Here is a 26,284-nt window from a genome sequence, read left to right on the forward strand (position 1 = left end):
ATATTAAAAACATCGTAAGAATAGAAAAAAAAAAGCATAACAATTGAAGTACGGGTTTTCTCTGTGCACTTAATGTGAAAAATGGCATTATAATTCATAATATTTGACATTTTTTGCCCTAGAAAATATGCCAATTTGTATGAAGATTTAATGCGTTACAAGGATGTGACTTTTTATTGGTCAATTGGAAAACATGATATACAGTTTAACTACGATTTATTTTCCCGGCGTTATTGCAGGCTGCTTTAAATTGTTTTTTGTGGACGACGAATTAATACAACGTCTTAACGCAAATTAAAATTACGTTATTTTTCATTAAACTGTTGGGCTACAACAAGGCTTAATTCTAAGCCAATGTTTATGTTTGATTCATTTCCGATAGATTTAAAATTTTAAAAATAAAACAGAAATTATCTTTAAAAACTAAAATGAGTTTAATATCAAATAGAAATATTTTCTGCTTTTACTTTTTGCGTTCAAATGTCCATATGCGCAACAGTCAAACTACGCGTTATTATGTTCTCGATAGTATCAAAACTTATATAGATATTTCAAAAATATCGTTGTCATTGTAAAATAATTTGCATGTTGCGACAAATTCTATAATAGTAAATCCAATATTGGCAACACGACGAAATTTAGAAAATGAGGTAATAATAAAATATTAAATAAATTATGGACACTGTTGTACAACAAATCAAAATAATTTGAAACGCCTCTTACAATGTTGGCTCAACGGCTATAAAATGATAATATAGAACATTATATTATCTACGTACCCGTGTACCTAACATGTTTCGTCTAGAAAAGGTCGGTACGATTGAAATTTTTTCGGAAATTCCGTACATTCACAGTGTCGTGACCACATTTATCTGCGCATGTATAAACACAATTTCCATTGTCTCGGTCGAATTTTGCCGTTATTTTGACGGTGACCCGCGAGAGGATAAACGAGTTCAAGTACACATATATGTATTAAACGTATCGTCGAGTCTCTCCCATATCATACTCTGGATGCCCACGAACAATAGCGAAATCGATTCGACCATAAATCACCAAGGCCGATGTTACCACCGAGGAAGGACGGTGCCGGCGAAAGGTATATCTATAGGTGCTCAAGTTTTGGGCGAGCGTCGTTTCCACCGAAATGAAAAAAAGGTTTGGTTTTTCTTTCCGCCAAATCAGTTTTCTTCCAAAACTATTATCGTCCGAGATGAGATTTGATAACCATAATTATCCTTGTTTTAATTATAACTATTGTTTTATGATATTCTGAAATTTATATATCCAAAAATAATACGTTTCCACCCACAGTCCACAGTGAGGTTCAATATCTGCACTGTCAGTTTATGTAGAAAAACAAATAATTGCGAATCATGGCATGCTCATTTCAGCAAACAGTTCTACACAATTTAACATCCTAGTATTAATATATGTAAAACAATTTAATTTAATGTGTTCAAATTAATGGTTATACGTAGGTACACAAATAAATAGTTCGAAATTAAATATCAAAAAAATATAAAGTACCTATTCAGAACAGAACAATTAACAACTCATCTACAATAACAAAGTATTCCATTAAAACCATTGCCTACCTAGCTATTTCTATTTGTAAAAACTACTTATTGTAAATTATAATTGAAATAATAACATTATTAATCCTAGACAAATATATTGTATTCATAAGACGAAATCAATAAATATAAAAAGAGAAACAGATTTTGGTGGTTCTCAAAGTCTAATTTACAAAGAACTGGATTTGGTGGAAACAAAAAAAAAAATCATTTTTTGGCGAAAACGAAAAACTCCCCAAGTTTCGGGCGCAGCCAAACAAGCAGTGATACGGAACAACGCTCGGCAGCTTTTTTAGAATTTTAATTAAATTTAAAAATTATATGAAAATACGTTATTCATTCGTAATTTGTATGTAGAAAGAATGAAACAAGTACCTAACACAAAACAATCGGCAATTATTTTATTTAACGAAATATATTATTATCATAGAGCCCGTCGAACTGCGCACGTATAATACGCCGTTTTCACCATAACGTCAATGTTTATATGTATATTCGATGAGACTCATAAATTCGCGATAAGTTTTTAATGAAAAAAAGGTCAAATATACGACTCTTGCAGTACGACACTGTCGCGCGCGTCCAATAATCAACAATTTGATCGCAGAATTCTAGCATTTGCATACTTAATAAGAAACAAAAGTAAAACAAACACAAATTCTATAAGGAATTTCAAACATTTTTGTTTTTAAATTTGAACATCGGCGATCTAGTGCAGTGCAATTAATATCATTAGCAACAATTCTACATTTTCAATTATCGGGTATAGAAGTACCTTATACATCGATTACTTGCAAATAGTACCTACAATCGTTATTTAAAAAGCGTACTATTTTACACGTATTTCTCATGGGGCATTTTTAGTAACTGATATATTGAATAAAAATATTTTTTCTATTTTTGATTTTTTGTGATCGCACTAAATAGTATACTATTATAAAAAAACTGACATAATTAATATTAGGTGAATACATTTTTTTTTTATCACTTTTACACCATAGTTTTATTAGTTTTTTGGACGAATCTCGAATAGGTTAGGTTAGGTTTATTGTTATAATATAAAAATTATTTTATTTTTGATTAAAATATTTATTGTAGACGATTCTCTGTTACAAACAAAACTCCAGGGTACGTAACGACAGTCCGATTACGATATGGTCTCTATTATACGAACTTGGCATGAAAATATAATTCTTCTTTGGAGGTGTAACTATAGTTCGATAAAAAAAACTATATCTCATGTATGAAATTCGAGAAAAACAAACCATAGAACAATGAAAATTAAATGTAAGCACACGGTACGCAGTGCGTATAATCAATTTAGACTGAGTTGAGCGAAAAAAAAAGAAAATAATAAACTAGGTACATTTTATATACATATTGTATACTTTAATTTTTAAACATAACGTATCTCACCGTTTGTTTAATATTTTTATCTAATTTAAATTTTATTTTTAACTGAATTTCCTTGTCCATACAAAAACCATGTAGACGAAGAGCTGTAAATAGACACATAGGTAATCATATCGGTGCTCGTTATAATAATATCGTTGCACTGAGAATGGAAATATTTACCACCCCTCGATTTCCTTTCCGAACGCTGTACTTTGTTGTAGAAATTAATTTGTGTTAATATTGACACGTTCGAAAGTATATTTTAAAATTCAATTTCTCCAACGACCTAGAATATAGAGTCTCGAGTGTTATTTTCAAAATTAAAACCGAATAACTGAAAGTCCCGAAATGTTGTTTAGTCCATTCATGACCTATAAATTATAATAAGCTGAACATCGAGGGTGGTTTCCGACCACCTTAAACTCGGAGAGCGCTGCATTATTATTAATTTTACTTCCTCGAAACGTATTCGAAATATTATTATGTATGAGGTTTGAATAATAATAATAGCAATAAAAATAGTGTAAATTAATTTTTAAAAAAATGCAGAAAATAGTCTATGTATATTACTCGTACGTGTGCACGAAAATAAAATCGTTTAAATAATTATGGTTTGTATATTATATTCATAGAAAAATATATGCGTCTTGATTTAAATAATATATACATATTTTATTATTCACATTAAAATAGCATACCTACTAGGCCTTAACGTCGTAATAAGAATAATAATAATCATATCGATAATGGTATACTACGTACAGGGTTGTGCTCAAAGGAGGAGGGTAATGCCACGCAGTCAGAGGCGTGCTCAGCAATTTTGAATCCCCCCCCCCCCCCTCTCTCAAGGATACTTTACAAATATATAATATGCACTTACATATAATTATAATTATTGTATTTCTCAATTTTAGAACAGGCCATTCGCTATTTGTTTTTTTACATAATATTATTATTGTTGTAGGTACCGTTGCGGTGTAATAGCGGACTGATAGAGATTTAACAGCGCGTTGTTCTGCAGCACGTGACCGCGTACAATAATGTTAGGTATAATATTATTATTGTTATTAAACTCGTTCATCGATCAAAGTTTGATTAATATTAAACGAAAAATCATAATAACTACGACGATAATAATAAATGTGTAAGGCACCTATTATAATATACGTACGACGTTACACCAGCTGCAGCCTGCTCGGCGCATTACTTTACGGCGCGATAACACGCGCGTCGTAGTTTTAAACATCGGCTAAAAAAAAAATAAATAAATAAATACCTCCCACGCCTCTATTATACGTACCTCGGTAGCACACACATTATATACATTTATTTATAGCTATGCATATTATTATAATATAACATTATAATATAATATGTATGTATAGTATGGAGTCGCGTATGGGTGACGTGTATTCGTGTAGCTAAATATATATATATATATATATATATATATATACCAATATCAGCTAGTAAGTGCTGTACATTCCGCGTATAATAGGTATAATAGGTGGGTACCTGTATTGTACATGTATATGTGTGGCAGCCGACCGTAATCGTTTCAAGTCACATCACGTCTTGTGCAATAAAATATATAATAATAATTTTATATATATAATATATTATGCAGTTTTCAATTTGCCATTGGCGTACGTTTCTCGAGGAAAGGTTTCCGACCCGAGTATACCGAGGCAGCAGCAGCGACGATGTCCAATAGGTACTACACAATATACTTGTACACATTATACACACACACACACACACACACACACACACACACACACCGGTCAGACGCATTCATTGCACTTTAACTGCAGCAGCAGCAGCCTATACTGCATCCGCAGCGCACCAGACGATTATATTATAATATGGTTTCGATCGAAAGTATTTGACACACCCCTTGAACCCCCCACTAGAAGACCGGCAGCGTTATCGGACCGAAGACGACGCCGTTTTATAAGAGCCCCTCGTCATCCCATGTGGATCGTCCATTTTACTGTATAGTTGGCGGAATATTTGACTAACGTACGATTAAAAATTGTATTCGTGTAGACACTATAGTTATCACCGATGTCAGACCATATTATTATTATTATTATACTATGGTATACCTAACCTTACAAATTTTTAATTCGTGCTTTCAAATACTCACAATATTTGTCAACAACATTTTGGCATAGTCAAAAACTTTAAAATGCCAACACGGCCAAGATTTGCCGAAGTTAGCCGTGATTTAAACTTTTGAGGATAGTTGAAAACGGATGTACTTACAAATTACCAAATTGTGCTTCTCCACAGGGCTTTCTTTCAGAGTAAAAAAGAAATTTCGAGAATTTTAAAATACGGTTGAGTATTTAAAAATTCCGAAAATCGTTTTTTAGTACAACAGTATTATTTAAGAAGAAAAGTGGGGTAAGCATGCTTTGTGAATATCATCCCGTGCATCGAATACGTCGTTGTTTGTCATTTATTTCTGGTGGTCATATTATATGGTCGTACAATCAAAAATAACGTTGTTCAGATCGAAATATGTTTTATATTAAAAAATAAATACGTTCATAATTATTGTCTCGCCCCTCGAACAATCCTTAAAGGCGCCCACTGTATTAGATGACCGACAATGTTCATCGGATAAATGGCCTATAACGCAATAACCTAACAGATTTCATTTATATCGGACCGGTTAGATGATCTGCAGAATTTCGTTCAGCGAAAACTCTGGGGATTGTGTGTCACAAGAATCGTATATATCATGAAATCTGAGCCATTTATCTAAAACACGAAATTCCGATCGGCCCGTTTACATATTGTGATATTTATGACATCGTATAACCGCCGTATTACTTTGCAGTGACATCGCATTACAATATCGATAATAATATAATACACATTGTCTGCGGCGGGATGACGAAAACGTTTCGCGTGTATATGTGCAGTTACATCGAAAATCATATTATTATGATGCATGTACGAAACGGATCAAAGTCGTATCGCGACGTTTCGATTTATTGCCAATATACCATATACATAATATATAATAATATTATATTATAAGTAAACATGTGTACCTATGTTGTACGTGTACTCGTCAATCAAACGATTCGAGACACAGTGTGCGCGATGGTAATAATAACAATAGTAATAATAATAATAATAATAATTGATAGGTACACGTGGGTGATATGATATCATAATAGAGGAACGCGAGAATTATAATACTAATAATATTTCACTATATAATGGAAAATGATACAGTTACTCGCAAAATATAAAGCGCGAACCAGCGTGGATATAATATTATGGATGTGATTATAATAATAATATGCGTGTAACCGCGCGGTCGGTCCAAGTGCGGGATTTTTATAAATTATTTATTATAATTAATTATTAAAGAATGTTTTAATGAAACTGTATGGTGATGGGCCAAATGATCGTTTCGTTGTAAATATAACAATTTGAGTTTTACATTTGCATACGTATGCATATCAAAGTGACGCGACTGAATAACATATTATGCGACCACCATTATGAGTTATGACGATTAGTCAATTACGTAATCATTTGCACGTAGGAAGGTAACTTTAATAAAAAATTTACCCACATAACTCGAGACAATTATAATTAAACCGCTATTGTACGCACAACTATTGAAAAAAATGTAATGAATAGTAAAGAAAATAAATCACTTTTTCTGATTTTTATCAATTCAAAAACTTAAAATGGGAATAATAAAAGCTTTCGAGATGATAATATTATGTAAAGGACAGAAAAATGAATATACAACTTTACTATTGCTGGTTCATTTTAGCACACTTTCAATTATTGTTGTGTGTTCACTCATACTTGAAGGCGGGTCTTAAATGAGTTGAGTCTTTGAGGTTTTCGTATACCAACAAACTATTTTCTCTTCAGCATTACAATAATACGTACTCACCCACTTTAAAAAAATATGCATAATTGTTTGTTTGTTAGCAACTCTTCAACATTGACATCTCACTTCATTAATAGTTGAACCTTTGCTGACAATAGTAACCACGATGGGTATACCTGCCCGAAATTATATTATTTAACTTGTACTCGTCCAGATATACCATGAAAAAATGTACCCCTACAACCATATTATTATTTATTACTTGCATACAGTTCGTAATATTTCTCAACAGTGAAGACGACAACTTCCGCGCACGTGTACAACACACGTAAAGTATAATATTGTATTATTACGTTTGTCGAAACTCCGTGTAAAGCACATTATTTTATTGTTATTATTTCACGAAAAGTGAAGTTAAACAAAAGTGAAAAGTAATACCGACATGGCAATATCGTTTATATACCTAGGTACCTGCTATATTATACGTGCACATAATACGACCAACCGGAATCGATACAAGCGTACGAAGCAAAATTTATTTAAAATATAATACCCTCGGATATGCTTGGTTTTTTATTTTTAGATTCTGAGCGAAGCGATGAATGTATTGATTTTACAATGATGTGTGTTTTTTTTTTTTGTTTTTTTTGTGTCTGTCATCATCTTTTAGGACAGTAAAAGTACTTGGATTTTCTTCAACAGTAACTTTTCTGATAGGAAAGTGAATCTAGTTAATGCTTTGGGGGGTCAAAAGTAAAAATTTCTCGGTAGTTTTCAAACGTGACGTGAAAAACAAACGAAAAATTAAGGAAAAACGGGAATTTTTACGCAAAATCTGTTTTCGAGAAAATCGATTTTGGTTTTTGGTGCAACTCTAAAACAAATGATCGTAGGTTGTTTGCGGACATTTCCAGTTTCCATTTTTTTAGTTTTTTTTATCTGTTAGGTAAAAAAGCTTGAACATTTAATAGAAGGCTCCTAGGTTATTGTTTCAAAGGCAGATGAAAAAAATTGAAAATCCTTAGTCACAGTTTTTATTTATAAGCATTTAAAGTTCTTTTTAAATCTAAGGTTTGAAAATGTAATACAAGATTATCCATAAGTTTGTCTACCTTTATCAAAAAAAAAATGTCTACAAGAAAATCAAATTAAATTTTTATGACCGTTTGGAATTCATATTTTTACAACATTTGATATTCACTCGATTTCTTATGTAACGATTTTGATATTTTTTTATTATTCAAAAACGAACAACTGTAGATACATGAAAATTTTACTGAATGTTTATATTTTCATTTACTATAAACCATACAATTTTGAAAATATTTTGACTCTTTTTGAGCTGTTTACGGACATCGTCTGTTTTCAATTTTTAGTTTTTTTTCTATAAATATCAATAAAATTTTATTTGTTGGGTAAAAAAACGTGAAAATTTAATGCAAGACACCTGATATATTGTTACGAAAGCAGTTGAAAAATATTAAAAATACATAGGCACAAATTTTTTTTATAAGCATTTAAAGTTCAAATTTTGACAAAATTTATTAAATTTAAAATTTAATATTTATTTTGTAGTTAAAAATTTATAAAATGTTCAACTTTTATAGCTAAGATTGAAAATTTAAAACAAGGCTCCACGTAAATAGGTTATATATAAATTACTTTATTCACAATAATATCATCAAAAATACTTGGTAATATCATAGGCTGACTGACCGTTTTCGCTCAGATTCGTTTTTCTTATACAATGATATTATATCATTGAATTAAAATTTAACACCATCCATTACAGTGACCCACTTGTAACCTACTGTACAGCAGAGTGACATCTACTTACCCACCTTTTTTTTATTGAATGTTTGAAAATATACTTATGTGCCTACCTAATCAATGTGATATCGTGTGCTTCTATAGTCGGAGATAAGTACAAACGCACTTTTAGGTGTTTAATGATATTGTGTATAGGTATAATATTGTACCACGTCTAAATTAAGTCGTTATTGTTTACGTGACGTTTTAATTATTTGTAAATTATAATGCTTTTTCGTTCTACATAATATCATAACAACACAGGTGCACTTAATATGGACTATAAAAATATTTGATCATAGTATTAATAATACAAAAATCAACGCATTAACATAATTGGAACCTTAAGTACAGTGTACACAATTATATACAAGCTATTAAACTTATTACACATTTATTAATTGCAGACGTTTTACAGTGATGTTATAGTATTTTTAATCTAAAATACAACATGAAAACCATCCGAAAGAAAAATGGCATAACATTATGGAATGATTCTTTTAACACTCGTACACTCATTATGGTTAAATTGTATATATTTTTTTTTAAATTTAGGAAACTTTATGTCATGCAATGAATTCCTTTAACGTCTCATTTTGGCTTTATATTTTTAACTACAAGATTAAAAGTAAAATGGCCATTTAAAAATCAAAATCTAGTCATTTTTTGGAAAAAAAAAGAGTAGTAAGAAGTTTAAAAATTTTATTCTAAAATATTCCAAATAGAAAATTTCGATTCGAGTCAATATTTATCAAAAAACTATTTATAGTAAAATAGTAAAAATGAATAATATATCACTGAATATTTTATTAAATCATACACAATAATTTTACGCGAAATTCTTCAATTCTACGAATATAAGATATAGGTATTAGGTACCTATAAAAAAAAATATTCTCTAATAAAAATAAAAAACGTCAAATTTCAATTTTTTACTTTTCGTCCCTGTTTATGCACTATACCTATAGTCTATCATCTATGTTCAGTATGGCGTATATTATAACAAGAGAGGAATTTCGGCTCAACAAACCCATTTATTCGCAAAAGTCCTGTTTTTTTTTTCAGTTGAGAATCAAACAACCCCGAGTTTTTGTCAACAACATCCTTATTGACAAAAAAAAAAACCCTATTAGAATTAATATATTCAACTCTTCGTTCAATTGAAACTAAATTCATTGCTCCGTGACACATGGATATTACCTATTTTATGTAAGCTATGTTGTATGGTATACATCTGATGTAACAATACAAATGTAGTCTCAATGTGAAATGCAATATTATATAATATGATATATATAAAATACCATACATGAATATAACATCTAATCTTAACTCATGTCCTTTGGTATATAATATATTTTTAAACTGTTTCGTACGAAATTCAGTAAATTTGTCGTGCGAATCTTGCACAATATGGTGCAGACGCAGTACACTGCATATCGAATTAAAGTCGCCCGAAAACGATATCGATAATAATAATAATATTATGTACGCTTATAATTAATTATAATCGGATATAGTGTCGAGGTCTTTATGGGACGCAAAAATATTAGTCTAGGCGCAATAAGGGTTATATAATATTATATATAAGCGGACCACGATGACTTTTATAGGTGCTAACCATTTCAATGTAGGTAACCGTATTATAAATACAACTACCAGTTACCGCATATGAAATAAATTATAATATATTATGCTTAGGCAAAGGCGTAATATGACACATACTATAAACAGCATTACCCAAAGTGCCTATATTAAGCTAATGGAAATAATCCCGTTTCGTTTGCGTATTAAAAAATAATAATAATGATATACATTCATATGGGTAAGTAGCTGCAGGGTTATTCACCAATCATGCTTAACCCCATTTTTTCCTTGACAATCCAAATTTTGATTTTTGAAATTTTAAGTTTACTTTAGGACTATTTTTTCCATAAGGTATATGGATTTTTTTATACCATCATAAGGATGGACCTGTGGCGATACAGACTTGCTTTTTTCTGATGCGAGACCAATCTATTTTACTGTACGATATTAAGCAGATGAATTTTTTGAAAATGTTGGTAGGTATATATTCTGAATCAAAATTCGAACGAGAATTTTTCTAGTTTCTAAAATCTATTAACTAAGGAAAATATTCCTTAAAAATTGCGTACAATAAATGTATAAATCGAGGTAATACTTCTGGTGTTTGAACATTTGTTCAAGTTACAAAATGTTGACGAATTAGTACTAATTATTATAATATCGAGACCATGATACCTCCCATATCATCTAAACCTATATTCATCGACCTATATTTTAGTGTACAAATGTAAATAATTCAAATACTACTCGTTCGAATTTCGATTTAAGTATATTATGCATTAAAATATTCAATAGCAGAATCTGCTTAACAATTTACAAGAAAAGAAGGCGGTGTTCATTTGCAAACACGAAGTGTATATAATGTCACCATGATATAGCAGCACGCATTCCTTAAATAGTACATCAAATTAATAATCCAAGCATTTAAAAACCTGTCCTCAAGCAGGTATATACTTAAACATTCCAAAAATCAGAATTTAAATAAATGTTTTATACCAAAGCTTCACGGATACACGGGGGTGAGCGTCCTCGGTGAATTACCTACCTGTTTACACAGGGTTTTCCAAATTCTGCAGTGATACAAAAACGACGGGCATCAAGTTGGTAGTTCTTTCGCCATTTCTACCGTCTTTGGCACGGGACACTTTGGGAGACCCTGCAGTGCACACGTACGCGCGAGAGGCTTACTATATTTATAGTGATTGTATATATAAAAACTCATCGCAGCCAGGTCTCTCTTTCAATTTTCCCGCACGTCGACGGTTGTATACAAAGTCAACATCCATTTCTCAACACATTATGTCGCGACTGTGAAAAACCGCACCGGTTATATACCATTATACACATACAATGCTAATAATAGGGCGTCTGCGAGTGTATATTATTATTAAATCTAAATAGTAACTTTTAATGGGATTCTCACGGGTTTCGGGCTTTCAATCCGACGACGACGACGACGACGACGACACCGTCCAAATCGAGTTACAGTTCTCCCCGTCGCGGTCGGTCGTGCAACAAAGTCGCGTAAGCATATTATAATATATATTATATTACATAGGTAGATACGCGTTTATGCGTCGCGTATAATATTATAACAATCGCCACAATCTACTGGTACTACGTCTCACGTATAGGTATATTATATCGCGTATTATTATTATTATTATTATTATTATTATAATGATCGTCATAGGTACGCGCGTTTAAAAAAAAAAACCCAAATCCACGTTATGATGGATGGCACTCGGAGATACCGCGAGACCTGGGGAAAAGACGTCATTTCTTTTACTGTTTTTATCTTTCACTCGTCGATTTATGTGTCACGGAAAATGTAACCGACCAAGAGTGATATGAGCGATACAGAAAGGAGCTTTTTTTCATTTTTTTTTTTACCCACACGATCTTTTAATGGCTTCGATTTCGGAATGAGACATCGCGCTCGTTTTGCGGGGAAAAAAATACATAAAAACACATAATAACCCATTCCGGATTACCCGCGGGCACACGGATCCGTGTATAATACACATGCGCGGTGAAACACAAAACATTAATACAGCGTAGGGTCGAAGGTTAAAATCGTCCAAAAAAAAAATATATATATATAAAAATGAAAACTTTTCGGCGGCGGTGCTGCGTCAAAGGCGTAAAGTTTTAATGGAGTTTTGTCTTGGGATGTTATTCGCGGACGGAGGGGAAAAAATGACTATCGGGGAAAAAAATCGGGACACCGGAAGATCTGGTGTACCGCCGGATATCCGTTTTCGTCGTGTATATATAGAGGCGTGATCGCCTGAACGGCTTTCATTTGGACTTCCATAATAAACTGTGGACCGACAGAAGGTTGCGCTTTTGTTCATTCGCGAACAACAATACAACCCGAAACCGTTGTAGAACATCTGTTTGGTTCCAAAAGTGTTTATCTTTAAATTAAGATAATAAAATATATATGCGTTTTGTCGCCGTCGTCGCCGGCCATGCGTATTTATTATAATATTATTACAATAAACGCTATTATACGTATACATTCATCCGGGATATTCATTTAGGAATGAAAAAAAATAAAACAGATAACGTGGTTAAACAAAACACAATTTTTTTCCCTTCGGTAGACGACGCGCGTACATGTTTCGCTTGCTAAACTTTGATTTTTCTTAAATTACTTATTTAATTCCCGATGTACGTGAAGTGAAAATCCAATTGGCTTTTTCATCGATTTTCACTAATTGTATACCTGGCGACATGACATCGTTTCAATATCGAATCACCATGTCGACGCGTCGTATCACAAAGAATTCATGTCATTTTCATTATGTTAATTGGGATCAATACACAATGGCGCGCGTGTTCGTGTGTATTTGTCCCGTTCCAAATCCGTGGGCTTTTGATGTTGAAATTTGATTATTTCTGCAACTATTGCATTGGCAGTTTAGGTTCAACACGTAATATATTTTGGCTATATTTTATTATTTTCGAATACTGAAATCGAAATAAAACAAAAAAAAAAAAAAAAGGTGGATAAGTGGATGTCGCTCTGCTGTACGGTAGGTTACAAGTGGGTCACTGTAATGGATGGTGTTAAATTTGAATTCAATGATATAATATCATTGTATAAGAAAAACGATTCTGAGCGAAAACGGTCAGTCACCCTATGATATTACCAAGTATATTTGATGATATTATTGTGAATAAAGTAATTTATATATAACCTATTAACGTGGAGCCTTGTTTTAAATTTTCAATCCTTAGCCATAAAAGTTAAACATTTTATAAATTTTTAACCACAAAATAATTAATAAATTATAAATATGATAAATGTTGTCAAAATTTGAACTTTAAATGCTTATAAAAAAAAATTGTGCAAATGTATTTTTAATATTTTTCAACTGCTATTAAAACGATATATCAGGAGTCTAATATTAAATTTTCACGCTTTTTTACCCAACAAATAAAAATTTATTGATATTTATAGAAAAAAAAACTAAAAAAATTGAAAACTGACAATGTCCGTAAACAGCTCAAATAGAGTCAAAATATTTTCAAAATTGTATGGTGTATAGAAAATGCTAATATAAACATTTAGTGAAATTTTCAAGTATCTACAGTCATTCGTTTTTTAATTACAATAAAATAAAAAAATCGTTACATGAGAAATCGAGTAAATATCAAATGTTGTAAAAATATAAATTTCAGACGCTCATAAAAATTTAATTTAAGTTTCTTCTAGACATTTTTTTTTTGATAAAGGTAGACAAACTTATGAGTAATCTTATATTACATTTTCAAATCTTAGATTTAAAAAGAAAAATTTTTATGAATTCTCATCAAAATAATTTGCTATTTTTCGTGATTTTTCCGTATTTTGTCAAAATTTGAACTTTAAATGCTTATAATTAAAAACTGTGACTAAGGATTTTTAATTTTTTTCCTCTGCCTTTGAAACAATAAACTAGGAGCCTTCTATTAAATTTTCAAGCTTTTTTACTCAATAGATAAAATTTTATTGATATTTATAGAAAAAAAAACTAAAAAAATTGAAAACTGACAATGGCTGTAAACAGCTCAAAAAGAGTCAAAATATTTGGAAAATTTTATGGTGTATAGAAAATGCTAATATAAACAACCAGTGAAAATTTCATGCATCTACGGTCATTTGTTTTAGAGTTACACCAATAACCAAAATCGATTTTGTTAAAAATCGATTTTGCGTAAAAATTCCCGTTTTTCCTTAATTTTTCTTTTGTTTTTCACATCGCTTTTGAAAACTACTGGGAAATTAAAATTTTGACCTCCCCAATGCACCAACGATATTCACTTTCCCATCGAACAAGATACTGAAGTCGAAAATCGAAGCATTATTTCGACTACTTATCGTGTACACAGACACAAAAATAAAAAAATAAAAAAAAAAAACACACATCATTGTAAAATCAATACATTCATCGTTTCACTCAGAATCTAAAACAAAACGGTGTATATGATATTTCCTACGTCGATAACTCTGACTAAAATATAATATTTTAACGTAGGTATATATGCAGTACATATTTTTATTTGAGTGTCTATAGTATATAGATGACATTATAACACACACAGTCGGAAAATATATTCTTACGGACCAGCATAATACCGGTTTTATTTTACAATAACAAAATCGAATTGAAAAATATTTTGACAAAACAGTAATCTACCGTTACGAAACGTGTATCGATAGTATATAATCTAATAAAACGTGTGATACCGTATAATATAATGTATTCTTTATACGCAATTTACTTGCGATATGTTTTATTCGTAGAAAATGTATAGTGAACCGAGCGCGTTCGTATATTTCGTTTCCGCCGACGGAAATATAATAATAAAAAAAAACATAATAATATAATATCTGCACAATATGTAATACTGTATGATAATAATAATATAATATTATAATGTGCACATCCCACATAGATACACGCGTATCGTATTGTACCTGCGTTCACTCGGTATTGCTCCGTCGTATTATAGGCGTGCGCGATAAAAAATATTATTATTAAGAGACGACGGAGAGTAAAAAAAAGAAAAACAGGTGAGATCCGATGGATATTTCCGGACACGCTGCACCGGCTAGTGCGTGTTATTGCAGCGACAGACAATTTTTTTCCCCAAACCGTTTCCATGCCGGGGGCCACTACATAATCGTACGCGTACGCTGTATACAATATTATAATATTACTATTATCATTATTATTGAAAAGAATGAAATCCTCCCGCCGTTCCTATACATCCGCAGCACATGATTGCATATAATATTATACCTAGGTATATATCACAGGAATCGCGCCAAATCGTATCGAAAAACAAGCCGACGACGTCCACCTATTCGTTATAATATTATACGCATGTCCCGATATATATATCATAATAATAAAATATTGTATAGCTGTGTAGGAGAAATCATTTATTGCTACAACTCTCGTCGGTCGTCCAATCGTCGCTCCGATAAAATAATATGTACCCATACGGACACGTCGTGTCATAAAAATATATACCACGTATATATAAATAATACGACGTTTTGTTTATATATATATATATATTAAATTGTATCCGGAGCTTACACTTCGTTATTGTTTCGAGAACAATAACACAATATTATTATATGTTATATTGATCTGTCCACCTTGTGCCGTGACCAATACCGTCTTATTGCTCCAGTGATCAATGACCATATTGCTGTTTTTGTCTTGTTTTTACCGCAGCAGTTACTATATAATATATATATATATGTATACGTGTGTGTGTGTGTGATCTATAAAATCCCCAAATATGAACTTTAAACCACGTTATACGATACCGTTATAATAGTGTACCAGGAAAGTAACTTATTGTGGCTATCAACTAAATCGACTTAACCGAGAAACCGTTTTTAACAAAAGATGATTGTTCATTTGCAACGTTATTGTAGAAAGAACTTCCAGTCCAAATAATATGTGTGAAGAACGATATTGGTATTGTTATGATTAAACGACGTTTGTTCTCGATGGAATTTATTTAAACATTTTCATCAATAAAAAAAGAGTTTTAATTTTGACCAGTGATTATAATACAGGGCGATTCATCAAGTATGCTCGTCCCATTTAATAATTACTTCATTAAAAATCTGATTTTTGAGTAAACAAACATCAGGAATCTTAAAATGTTATGGTCATTGAATATATTCAAAAATATCAAATAATCAGAATTTGAATAATTTTATTATTAAATGAAAAAATGGGGGTGAGCATGTTTGGTGTGCTATATATTATATTATGTATCGCCCTAACCTAATACAGTAATACAGTTAAGACGTTGACAAGAACTGTGTACAACGAATAACCGACATTTTGTTTGATTGCTTCATAATATTATATTCAATGAATGCAGTGGTCGGAAGGTCATAAGTTTTTGCAAATTAAGGGAATCTAGTTCGAAGGGTTGCTTTTGAGGACCGTGAAAAAATGGTAATAGTATGATAAATATGCATACGCGTTGATTCAGATCAGAATATTTCATATTGAAAAAAATTCAATTTATAATACTCTGTGTATCCTATTAGTCCTTGTGTCATTTGATTCAAGTGAAACGCACAGAAATTCTAGTACACACAGTGATATTATTATATTGAATAATTCAGTAGAAACATTTCGAAATTATTACAACCCAAAATTTGTCACAATTTCACTTGTGTATAGCACGAGAAAAGGATAAATTGCTTTCAATTGTCAGTGTTGTCAAGTTCCCAGTGTGAAAATGATATATTAATATTATACAATGTACCTACAGTGTACCAAAAATATTTTTTGGAATAATTGTTGTCTGAGTAGTTATGATCATAATATATTATGTTAACTTGGTAAATCTAACTAAAATTATTGAAAGTATCGACATTTTTACATCTAAAAAATGAAACATTCCTTAGCAGGTATTCAATAACATTATACAATTGTATTGACATTATTTTGTACATTTGAATAAATAAATACGTGGGAGAGCATATTTTGCAATTTTGCTTTGTACCAAAGTTTTAACAATATTGGAATGATTCTATAGAGCCAAGAATGTATTGTCTCTTCAATGCAAGACACGAAACTATCCCGAAAATACACTTTTTAATATTATACACAAACGACGAAAAGATTGTAAACAACAATTTTTCTTAGATATAAATATTCTTAAGAATCGTTGAAGCCGCCAATACGTTTATCACTTTATTGATGTATTTTTTTTCTATTCATTTTAATCTCCTATGACCACGATTATTATATTTTATCCTGTATGGATATACAATATTTATATTTATATTATCGATATCTTAATTTTAATGGAATTTCAAACAAAATGAACACATTATTTTTTAGTACTCGTATAATATGATTAATTATTATTTTAACGCATGACATTGTACACTGAATACACTGTCAAGTATATAAAAAATATAACTTGCATAAATCCTTCATATTTTCCAATGATATTGTGTATAGCAATATGTTCGGGAAAAGTTTTGTTGGATAAATAAATATACTATCATACAATATTGTTGGACGTAACAAGTACAAAATAATATTATACGGTGCAATTTATTTGATAATTTTTGCAACTGCCACTTCCGGCAACGCAATAATGCTGTTGATGAAACTACACTGTTTTCGTCCGTTCGACGACGGCTATGCATTCGTGATTTAGTGTGATATAGCTGCTAGAAATGTTGCGACGGAACGTCACATTAAATATGAATATGCGTTCAACGAGAGACGTCCTTGTAGCGACTCGCGAGGCTTTTGCAAACAAGTCAGGTGTATCTATTTAAATTATATACATCTTTAGTGTTCTATAAATTCGATTCAATTTATAAATTCACTCTCGACATTTGTCATCGCATTTTAAAATTCCTGAGTTTCAGAATATTATTCTACTCGGGACGTATATAATACAACTAACTGTTATTACTGCGATAAACACACATTAACATTTTTTAAAATAACTCATAGTAGTAGTTTTTATATACATACAGCATAACACTGAAGAACCTAAAATAATACGGATTGCTATATTATATTATATGGCATCAAAAATGGATACTGGAGTTGCGGCGGTGTACACTAAAACATTTCAAAACATTTATCTCAGTTTGCAGACAAGTATTATTTTTTCTTTCGGTCGCACTAATAACCTTCTACGCGGGGGGTATCCTTATCCTTATAATGATTGATGCCGTCGAAACCATTTTCGGTCGTTTTTTGGACTCAACTCATCTTTAACACCACAAATCAATCGTACATGGGCTGGGTAAGTAATTCCTATTGATAACAGCTCCCGTTTGAATTAATATAATACCCTATGTCAATATTCCTTCTTTCTTCGTATGACGATCCTGAATTCTAAACTATTCCGCGCAATATTAATACTTTTAAACACCCAATAGTTTATGAAAAAACGTATCTTCTTGTTATCAATTTACATTTTACAATTTTACACATCACTCTGCAATAATATAAAAAACCCCATCCTCTCTGCATTAATACATTTTCTCGAAAAAGTATACAAATGAATACATTTTTTTCAACTAAAACTAATTTATTTTATATGGAATGTATTTTCTTGTGTATTTGTAATATTCAAAAACTTCAAAACAAACTTACATTTGTTGTTTTTACCTCCAAGTCTATTTAACTTCCGCTTTACATTTTCAACTTAACTCGAAATTTTTTATATTTATTAACTGTAAAGAATAATGTAGACATATATTATATTATAACACTAAAATGAAAAGAAAAGTTTTCTTATTAATTATTATTGAGAAACAAAAATCGCTTTTCTATAATATGTAAGATAATGTAGGTATAGTTCTGAAAATGTCTAATGCGATGTATGAATAATTCATAGAATATTAAATTAAAAACTTGGATAGTCTCAATAATTTTCGATAATAATTTCACTTATTATATTCTGTGATTCTCACCATTTATTTTGTATCAAATATCAAAATATTATTTATATCAAACAATATTGCCACAGATAAATTTGATATAATACAATATCGAATATTCTAAGCGCGTATTTTTATTGAATGTGTGGTGTTACATAATATTTCATTTAACTATTTAGCATATTTGTATATAAATAAAATCACTTACATGTCCAAATGTAAAACGATGAAATGATTAACAGGAAAAACCACATGTTTTTTTTCAGTTAAATATGATCTTTCAAAATTGATTATCCTTTGAATAATTTGTGAATATCCTAAAAAAAAAAATAAGACAATATTATAAATATTTATCAACTTTGCATTAAGTATTTGTAATCTTCAAATATATGAAAAGTTGAATAAAAAACCATTGTTTTAATATATTTTTTTTTTTTAAAAATAGGAAAAATGGAGGAAATGGGAATTTTCACACAAAACTAGAGTTTGACACAAACAATTTTCTTATTTCGTTGTATTTCAACATGTTTTATTATGAATAACCGTACAACTTGAAATTCTCACCAAATGTTTGTATTGAAATTCTCTATATTATGTATATATGGTGTTATTATGAAAATATTTTCACAGTTTCATTTTGTCTTTATTGGCTTATTTTTTGTTGTATTAGCTGTGCCATACATTATTACATCGGTGATTTAGTGCACAGTAATTATACCTAAGTGAATTTTTTTTTTATTTGTAATTGAGGATTTTTTTTTATTGTATTTAATACAATATTATTTTTTTATTTTTTACTTTTGAAACAATTGAAGATAGCCATTTTATAAAGTTTAATTTTCTGAAAATGTTGACCTTTCAACATTTTATTTTCATTAACCTCATGATTTCTAATAATTTTTTAGTTTATAGGTAAAACAGCAAAAACCAGTATTTGTCCGGGCGGCGAGTGGGTATATCCTCACGGGACACCCTGTATAGTATTATTATAGACCCGAGGCTGACGACCACGACTGGGCACTGGCGAAGAACGAAAAACAATATTGTGATATCAACAAACACGATTCGGTAAAATAATTTAAAACGAATACTGTGATACGTATCTACCAACATTTTGTTGATTTAATAAAAGTTTATTCGCATCCACAAATAAAAGACTTTAGGTGGTAGGTGCATATACTATCGACATAATATTACTTATTTTATGCGGGATTGAACACTACGAGCTAATAAAAAGTTAATTTTTGTAATGAGGCGGTCGGCCGAGTTGGAAAGTTTTAATACCAGCGAATAGCCATTCGCTATCGTTCGGTACCTCGTCAATTCGTAGGTAAGTAGGTAGATAGGTAGGTACCTATATAATATAATATGTTACTGTGTGGGTAGGTATGATAAATAAGTTTTCGAACCACCGGTTTGATCATGCGTATACTGCCGTACAGTTTTGTGGTAAGAAGTCTTGTGAGACAATAATAAAAGTATTTTGAGTACGAGTTTGTTTACAATATAATCACAATATTGTTTAAAGATTTAAAAAAAATTAATAATGGAGTTTTTTAAAATTGAGTAACATGTCGTTATTGTACGTTGAAGGTACATTGTTTTAATTAATGACCTTTTCGATACCTACTCATTAGGATAATGATACCAAATCGTCGCGGTCGTGCGAGCGTTATTCGTGACCTAAAATTTAACAAACCGTTGTGGTATGGACACGCAATTTTTTTGATTCATTCCACATTGGTTATTGAATTCACTGGACTATTTTTGTCCAATGTACAATAATTATGAAATGACATATGAGTGTTAGTTGTTGGCCGTCAAACACTCAAATTGCATTTGTATTATTAAAATATTGATAAATTAGGTAAAATAAACATGTATGTTGCCTTAGATAGACCTCCATTATGAACATTATAATATAGATAATAATTATCGGCTGTAACAATACGTAACTTTTATTAGTTTGTTTTCCTTAGAAAATCCTATAAAAAAAATAATGGTGCGTATATAAGCTACAGAAATAAAAAAAATACCTAATAACTAACTGTTAATTTTTGGTTAGGTTAAAAGCTGTAATATTTTAAGACAAGAAATTTCATAGTTAGGTAACTAAAAATATTTGACTAAAAAGCTTTTAACGTTAAACCTATGTGGTCTTAAAGCCGTTTTACTCTTGTCATTCCCCATTAAGTAGGTAACGGTATTATAGATTAAAAAAAAAACTACCCACGTAAAATAAAAATCATTTTATTTTATTCGAAATTTAATATAAAATATGAACATTAATAGTTTCCGATATTGTCGTTACGGGTACATATGCTATAATAACACATTGTTTTACAACAGTACATCTATATATAGGTATCTCAAAGCGTAATGATAATTAAAAACTTTTGATTCTGGATTTAGGAATGGAGGACTGATAAGTTATTGGTCTTATACTCTTATACTCTTACTGTAATAATGATATTATTATATGAGCACAACTCTTCCACTTACCGTATTAAACATTTACAAAAGTTAAATTTCCAATTATTTTCGTTTCCAAAATTATATGTTTGTGGTTGATGCGTGACACGTCCATGACCGTAACATACCGATATAATTATTATATAAAATAGAGACATAAACTATGTATAATGCATGAAAATTAAATATAATAATGTTTGCACACTATATTAAAGGGGGTGTTTACTCAATAACTGGAATATTATTTGAACGGGTTTAAAACTGAAACTACGGTTAGGTATAGTAGGTGCATCTAGGAATAACTACAGTAATATAATAATCCACAACACGTGGATAAAATGTCGATTAGGTGCATGCAAATTGCAGTCCTGGACACGACGAGCACATAATATTTTAATGTGTTAATGTATTGGAATGTAGAACAAAAATGTATATAATCTAATCGAGACCCATTTTTTATAGATAGATCAGAGTCTGTATTTGTTGAGTTTTTATTGTAGAGTCGGATTAACTTTATTTTGTTTTACCTTCGAATCTACGTGTTTGCGCGATTACAAAAACTTTAGTCAGCAGCTGATGGTTCAATGTTAAGAAAAATGTTAACGGTCCACAAGCACCTCTTTTCAATAAATTAATTACATATTATACGTATTATAACACTGAAAGAATTCCTGATCAATTAGCGTTCTTTTTTTTTTAGGGATTCACATTATGTTTACGTTATTATTATTATTTTTTTTTTTTGTCGTAGTGTCCGTTTTCTTTTGTCTCGTTATGTTCTGTGTTGTTATACAATAGAATCATTCACATTGACTAAAACTACACACACGGCTTTTATTACGATGTTTTTTTTTTTTGTAAAATTGCAACGAGAGTGTATACAAAATACAATAGAATTCGGGACTAACACACATTTTAAACAAATCCTGTTGGAGCATAATTCTGTTTATTAATACTCATACAGTCGCGTATGCCGCATGAGTGTAATAAATTATAATTGAATAACAACTAACTAACAACTTACACTATTTCGAAAATATCCCGCCGTTGTTTGTGCATATTTAAATCATTTAACGTACAATTTGATTGACACTTGAGTTTATAAGAATTAATAATTATTTCAATTTATTACTTTTAATCAGCCAAAAGTATAATAATTTAATAAAATAATAAACTTTACACACAAATTAAATTTGTATATTATGATTATTATGTGTAAGTTGACAAAGTTAATTTATACTAAAATGATATAACAATAAATAATATTCACAGCTTTGGTCAATTATGTTAGTTATAAGGTACATGCCAAATGGCAAATGTAGCGTTTAAAAATTAAAATTGTTAATGTTGAAGTTATTTAATAAGTTGACAATTACCTACTTGTATTTTAAACAACTATTACAAGAGATTTAAATATTTAAACTAACCCTAAACACTAACTTTCTATAAAGACGCTTTCTTTCTGTTAAGCAGCTAAAACGCTTCCAGCTTCACAGATAATGTATTTTAATATACTAACCGATGTTTCATTATGCTCACAGTATTCATTTTCTGTTCCAAAGTTTCGTGATTTACTTTTAATCATTTGTACTCAAATTGTCCTCAAGTACTGTTGAAATGTCTGATTATGTAAATATTATGCTCATAGCAATTATTTTAACAGCTTGATTTTATTTGACTACACTATCACCGTAATAATAGTTTTAGTTTTAATTAATCACGTAGGTACCCCCACAGTTTAAACGAATTACAAATAAATGTTGAACAAAAATCTAATTTGGTTTAACGATGCTTTGATGTAATTTTCTCTCCGATATCTGTATAAGGAAATGAATACTGCAGGATTAATAAACCCAAAATAAATAGTTTGAAAGTAAATGCATTACAAATTATATAATGTGTATCGTACTAAGGCATATTTAAATACTGTCGGAAGTGTTGGAACGTTATGAGTTATGACTTATGTGAGTGATCATCAGACATTTCATTATACAACAAAATTGTTATTGACTAGTTTAATGTTAATCATATATAATTATAGTATATTTGAAAATGTATTATGTGCACAATATCTTACGTGATATCTGCAGAAACAACATTTTAGATAACTATTTTTCAACTAAGATGTAGGAACCATAAAATCAAGAACGTCGATAATTTAAAGGATTTTATTATGTTTTGGACGTTTTGGTTTGATCTAAGATACACATTTTGTTCTTTATTACAACATGTTAGACAATTATTTTTCAACTAAGACGTAGGTATTAGGTACCATAAAATCAAGAACATCGATAATTTAAGGGATTTTTTTTTTTTGGTGTTTTCAAAGTTACACAATTTGTTATTTATTACTGTTTATACCATTATATATTCACACGTTTTTTTTTTATTTTAATATTATAGGTAATGCACAATATGAATATTTATTAACATTTAAATCATTGCTAGAATATTATTATCTAATATTTTTGCAACGAAAATATATAGGACGTTCAAATTATTTTAAAATGCAGTGCCTATTTGTTTTCGTCACAAAATTCCGTAAGTGTACGCAACATGCAATTTATGGTGCACATTATATATTATGCGTTTTCAAAACTGGTCACTTAAATGCGGGCGTACCCATATGTTAAAAAAAAAATGCATTATTTTATATGCCCTACATCCTACTAAGTATGTATGTTATAATACTTAAACTTGAATTATTATTTTAAGCTATACAGAGGTACTTCCACCAAATTCATTCAATTTTCAATAACGATTGAACAATGCATTATGTTTTTAAATAATTGTAATAATAGTAATGACAATACTCGTAATAATAATGAGGGCAATCGGATTTAATATTTTCAAACCAAATACAAAGTTTCGGGTTAAAATCACGTACGTCACGTTTATAAAGGCATGCGCCTTTCTCCCTCGATACAATGATATATGATACAAGACCCCCACAGAGTAATAATAATTATAACAATACATCCAACTACGTGTTTTGTATATTATCATTTTCTGTCACAGTCTATACTAAATTTTTTTCCAAATAGACAAAGCCGTTTAAACCGTTTTAGCCGTGATTACTTTTTTTAATTTACGTGAGTTAATTGAAACGTAAATAATAAACACATACTATTATTTGAAACGAATGTTTAAATGTTCTAATATTACATTATAATACGTCTTCTATGCGTACGATAATAGAAACAATAAAGATCTTTCACCTAACCTAGAACTTAATACGTTTTTCCAAGATATTTAATTTTGAATTAATACATCGAACGAGTCGTCTCGCAAATCTATATATAACCATATGCAGAGTATTCATTCCCTGGAAACAGCTGCTAAACATCGAAATATGTTAATTGAAATAGATTATGGAATAACGGGTATAAAAAAAATATCAATGCATCGCGAATCTTACAAAATATCGTTTAACGATAATCTGCGAGTTCTGTTCAAAAATAGTGCCCAAAATCCACGAGACAGTGAGACGTGAGATGAAATCTCTCAATACACATATGTACAGTTTTCGTGAGAGAAAAATAGAATTCGTAAGTCACTCGATGCCTATGCCTTGTATTATGGTCGCGGAGGTTCCCTAACTTTTTCGATTTACGCCTCGGACCCCCCATCGAAAAGTCTTACGTAATAATGTAAAATGAAAAATGTAAACAATGTTTAACTTAATTAAATCCTTGTTTCGTATATTATATTTTGTATGACGTGTATGACAAACGGCGATAAGTTATTTAAATATTTTGTATATTACATGGAAAAAAAAATCGACATCTATAATGTCTTTGTCGTGAACACGTCATATAATAATACGAAAGTAGCTATTGTTTTCCGTGTACTCACAAGTTTCGAAATCATAAAGCCGCATTGTTTAGGTTTTTTCCACACGCGCGTTTTATGAAATCGGCCGAGGAAGCGTGGTTTTCACTTTACAAGGAAAACTAATCGCGCAGTCTGCTGCTGCTGCTGCTGCGGTAGTCGGCACGTGAAATTATAGCGGTCTGGCGCTATCGTTACTGGCGGTATTGTGGCCGATAGCTCCTGTACAATAATATCATACAGTTTCGAACAAAAGTTCAAACCTCGTTGAACAATAACTCCTCCGTCGGAAACGCGCGGAATCGTTTTCTGCGACAGGCGAACGACGTGCGGACCGCGACGGAACGGACGAAAAAAATAAAAACAGCTGTTGTCTTAGACGAGCGAGAGTGATGACGATGACGATGATATTACTGTTTCGGAGATCGCGAGACTATGGACACTCTGGTCACCGGTGGACCACACTCGCGCTCGACCGGTGCGTACGTTACGACTGCAGCGGGCGGCTGTCGAAAACTCGGCGAACGCGAGCACATGGTCTCGGGGCTGTACGCCGCGCGCTCGGGCATGCGCCCCACGAGACCCCTCAGCTGTGGGGTCGGCACGAATATTATTATCCGACCATAAACGCGCACAGTATATTATTATTATTATGGTGCTATTATATTATGTAACGTGCAGTATCATAATACGCGGGTACGTGCGAATATAATATTTTGCTCGTCCCTAGGATTGATACTATAATAATAATATGTCCTTAGATTGTGTTGTTATACAATATATATATATATATATATGACA

General features: G+C 30.8%; 1 protein-coding gene across 1 annotated transcript in view; it reads right to left on the minus strand.

Moving 5' to 3' along the window:
- The window catches only part of LOC132952602 (uncharacterized), an 88,358-nt gene extending 62,375 nt beyond the window's left edge, over positions 1–25,983 (minus strand). The window contains exons 1-2 of the mRNA XM_061024938.1: positions 25,508–25,983; positions 19,389–19,497 (exon numbers count right to left, since the gene is read on the minus strand). Coding sequence (XP_060880921.1) covers positions 19,389–19,434 — 46 coding nt within the window. The 5' untranslated portion in view covers positions 19,435–19,497; positions 25,508–25,983. The remainder of the gene's footprint in view (positions 1–19,388; positions 19,498–25,507) is intronic.
- Between the last annotated feature and the right edge of the window lie 301 nt (positions 25,984–26,284).

This window comes from Metopolophium dirhodum, chromosome 9, assembly GCF_019925205.1.
Source record: "Metopolophium dirhodum isolate CAU chromosome 9, ASM1992520v1, whole genome shotgun sequence".
In the NCBI taxonomy this organism is placed as follows: domain Eukaryota; kingdom Metazoa; phylum Arthropoda; class Insecta; order Hemiptera; family Aphididae; genus Metopolophium; species Metopolophium dirhodum.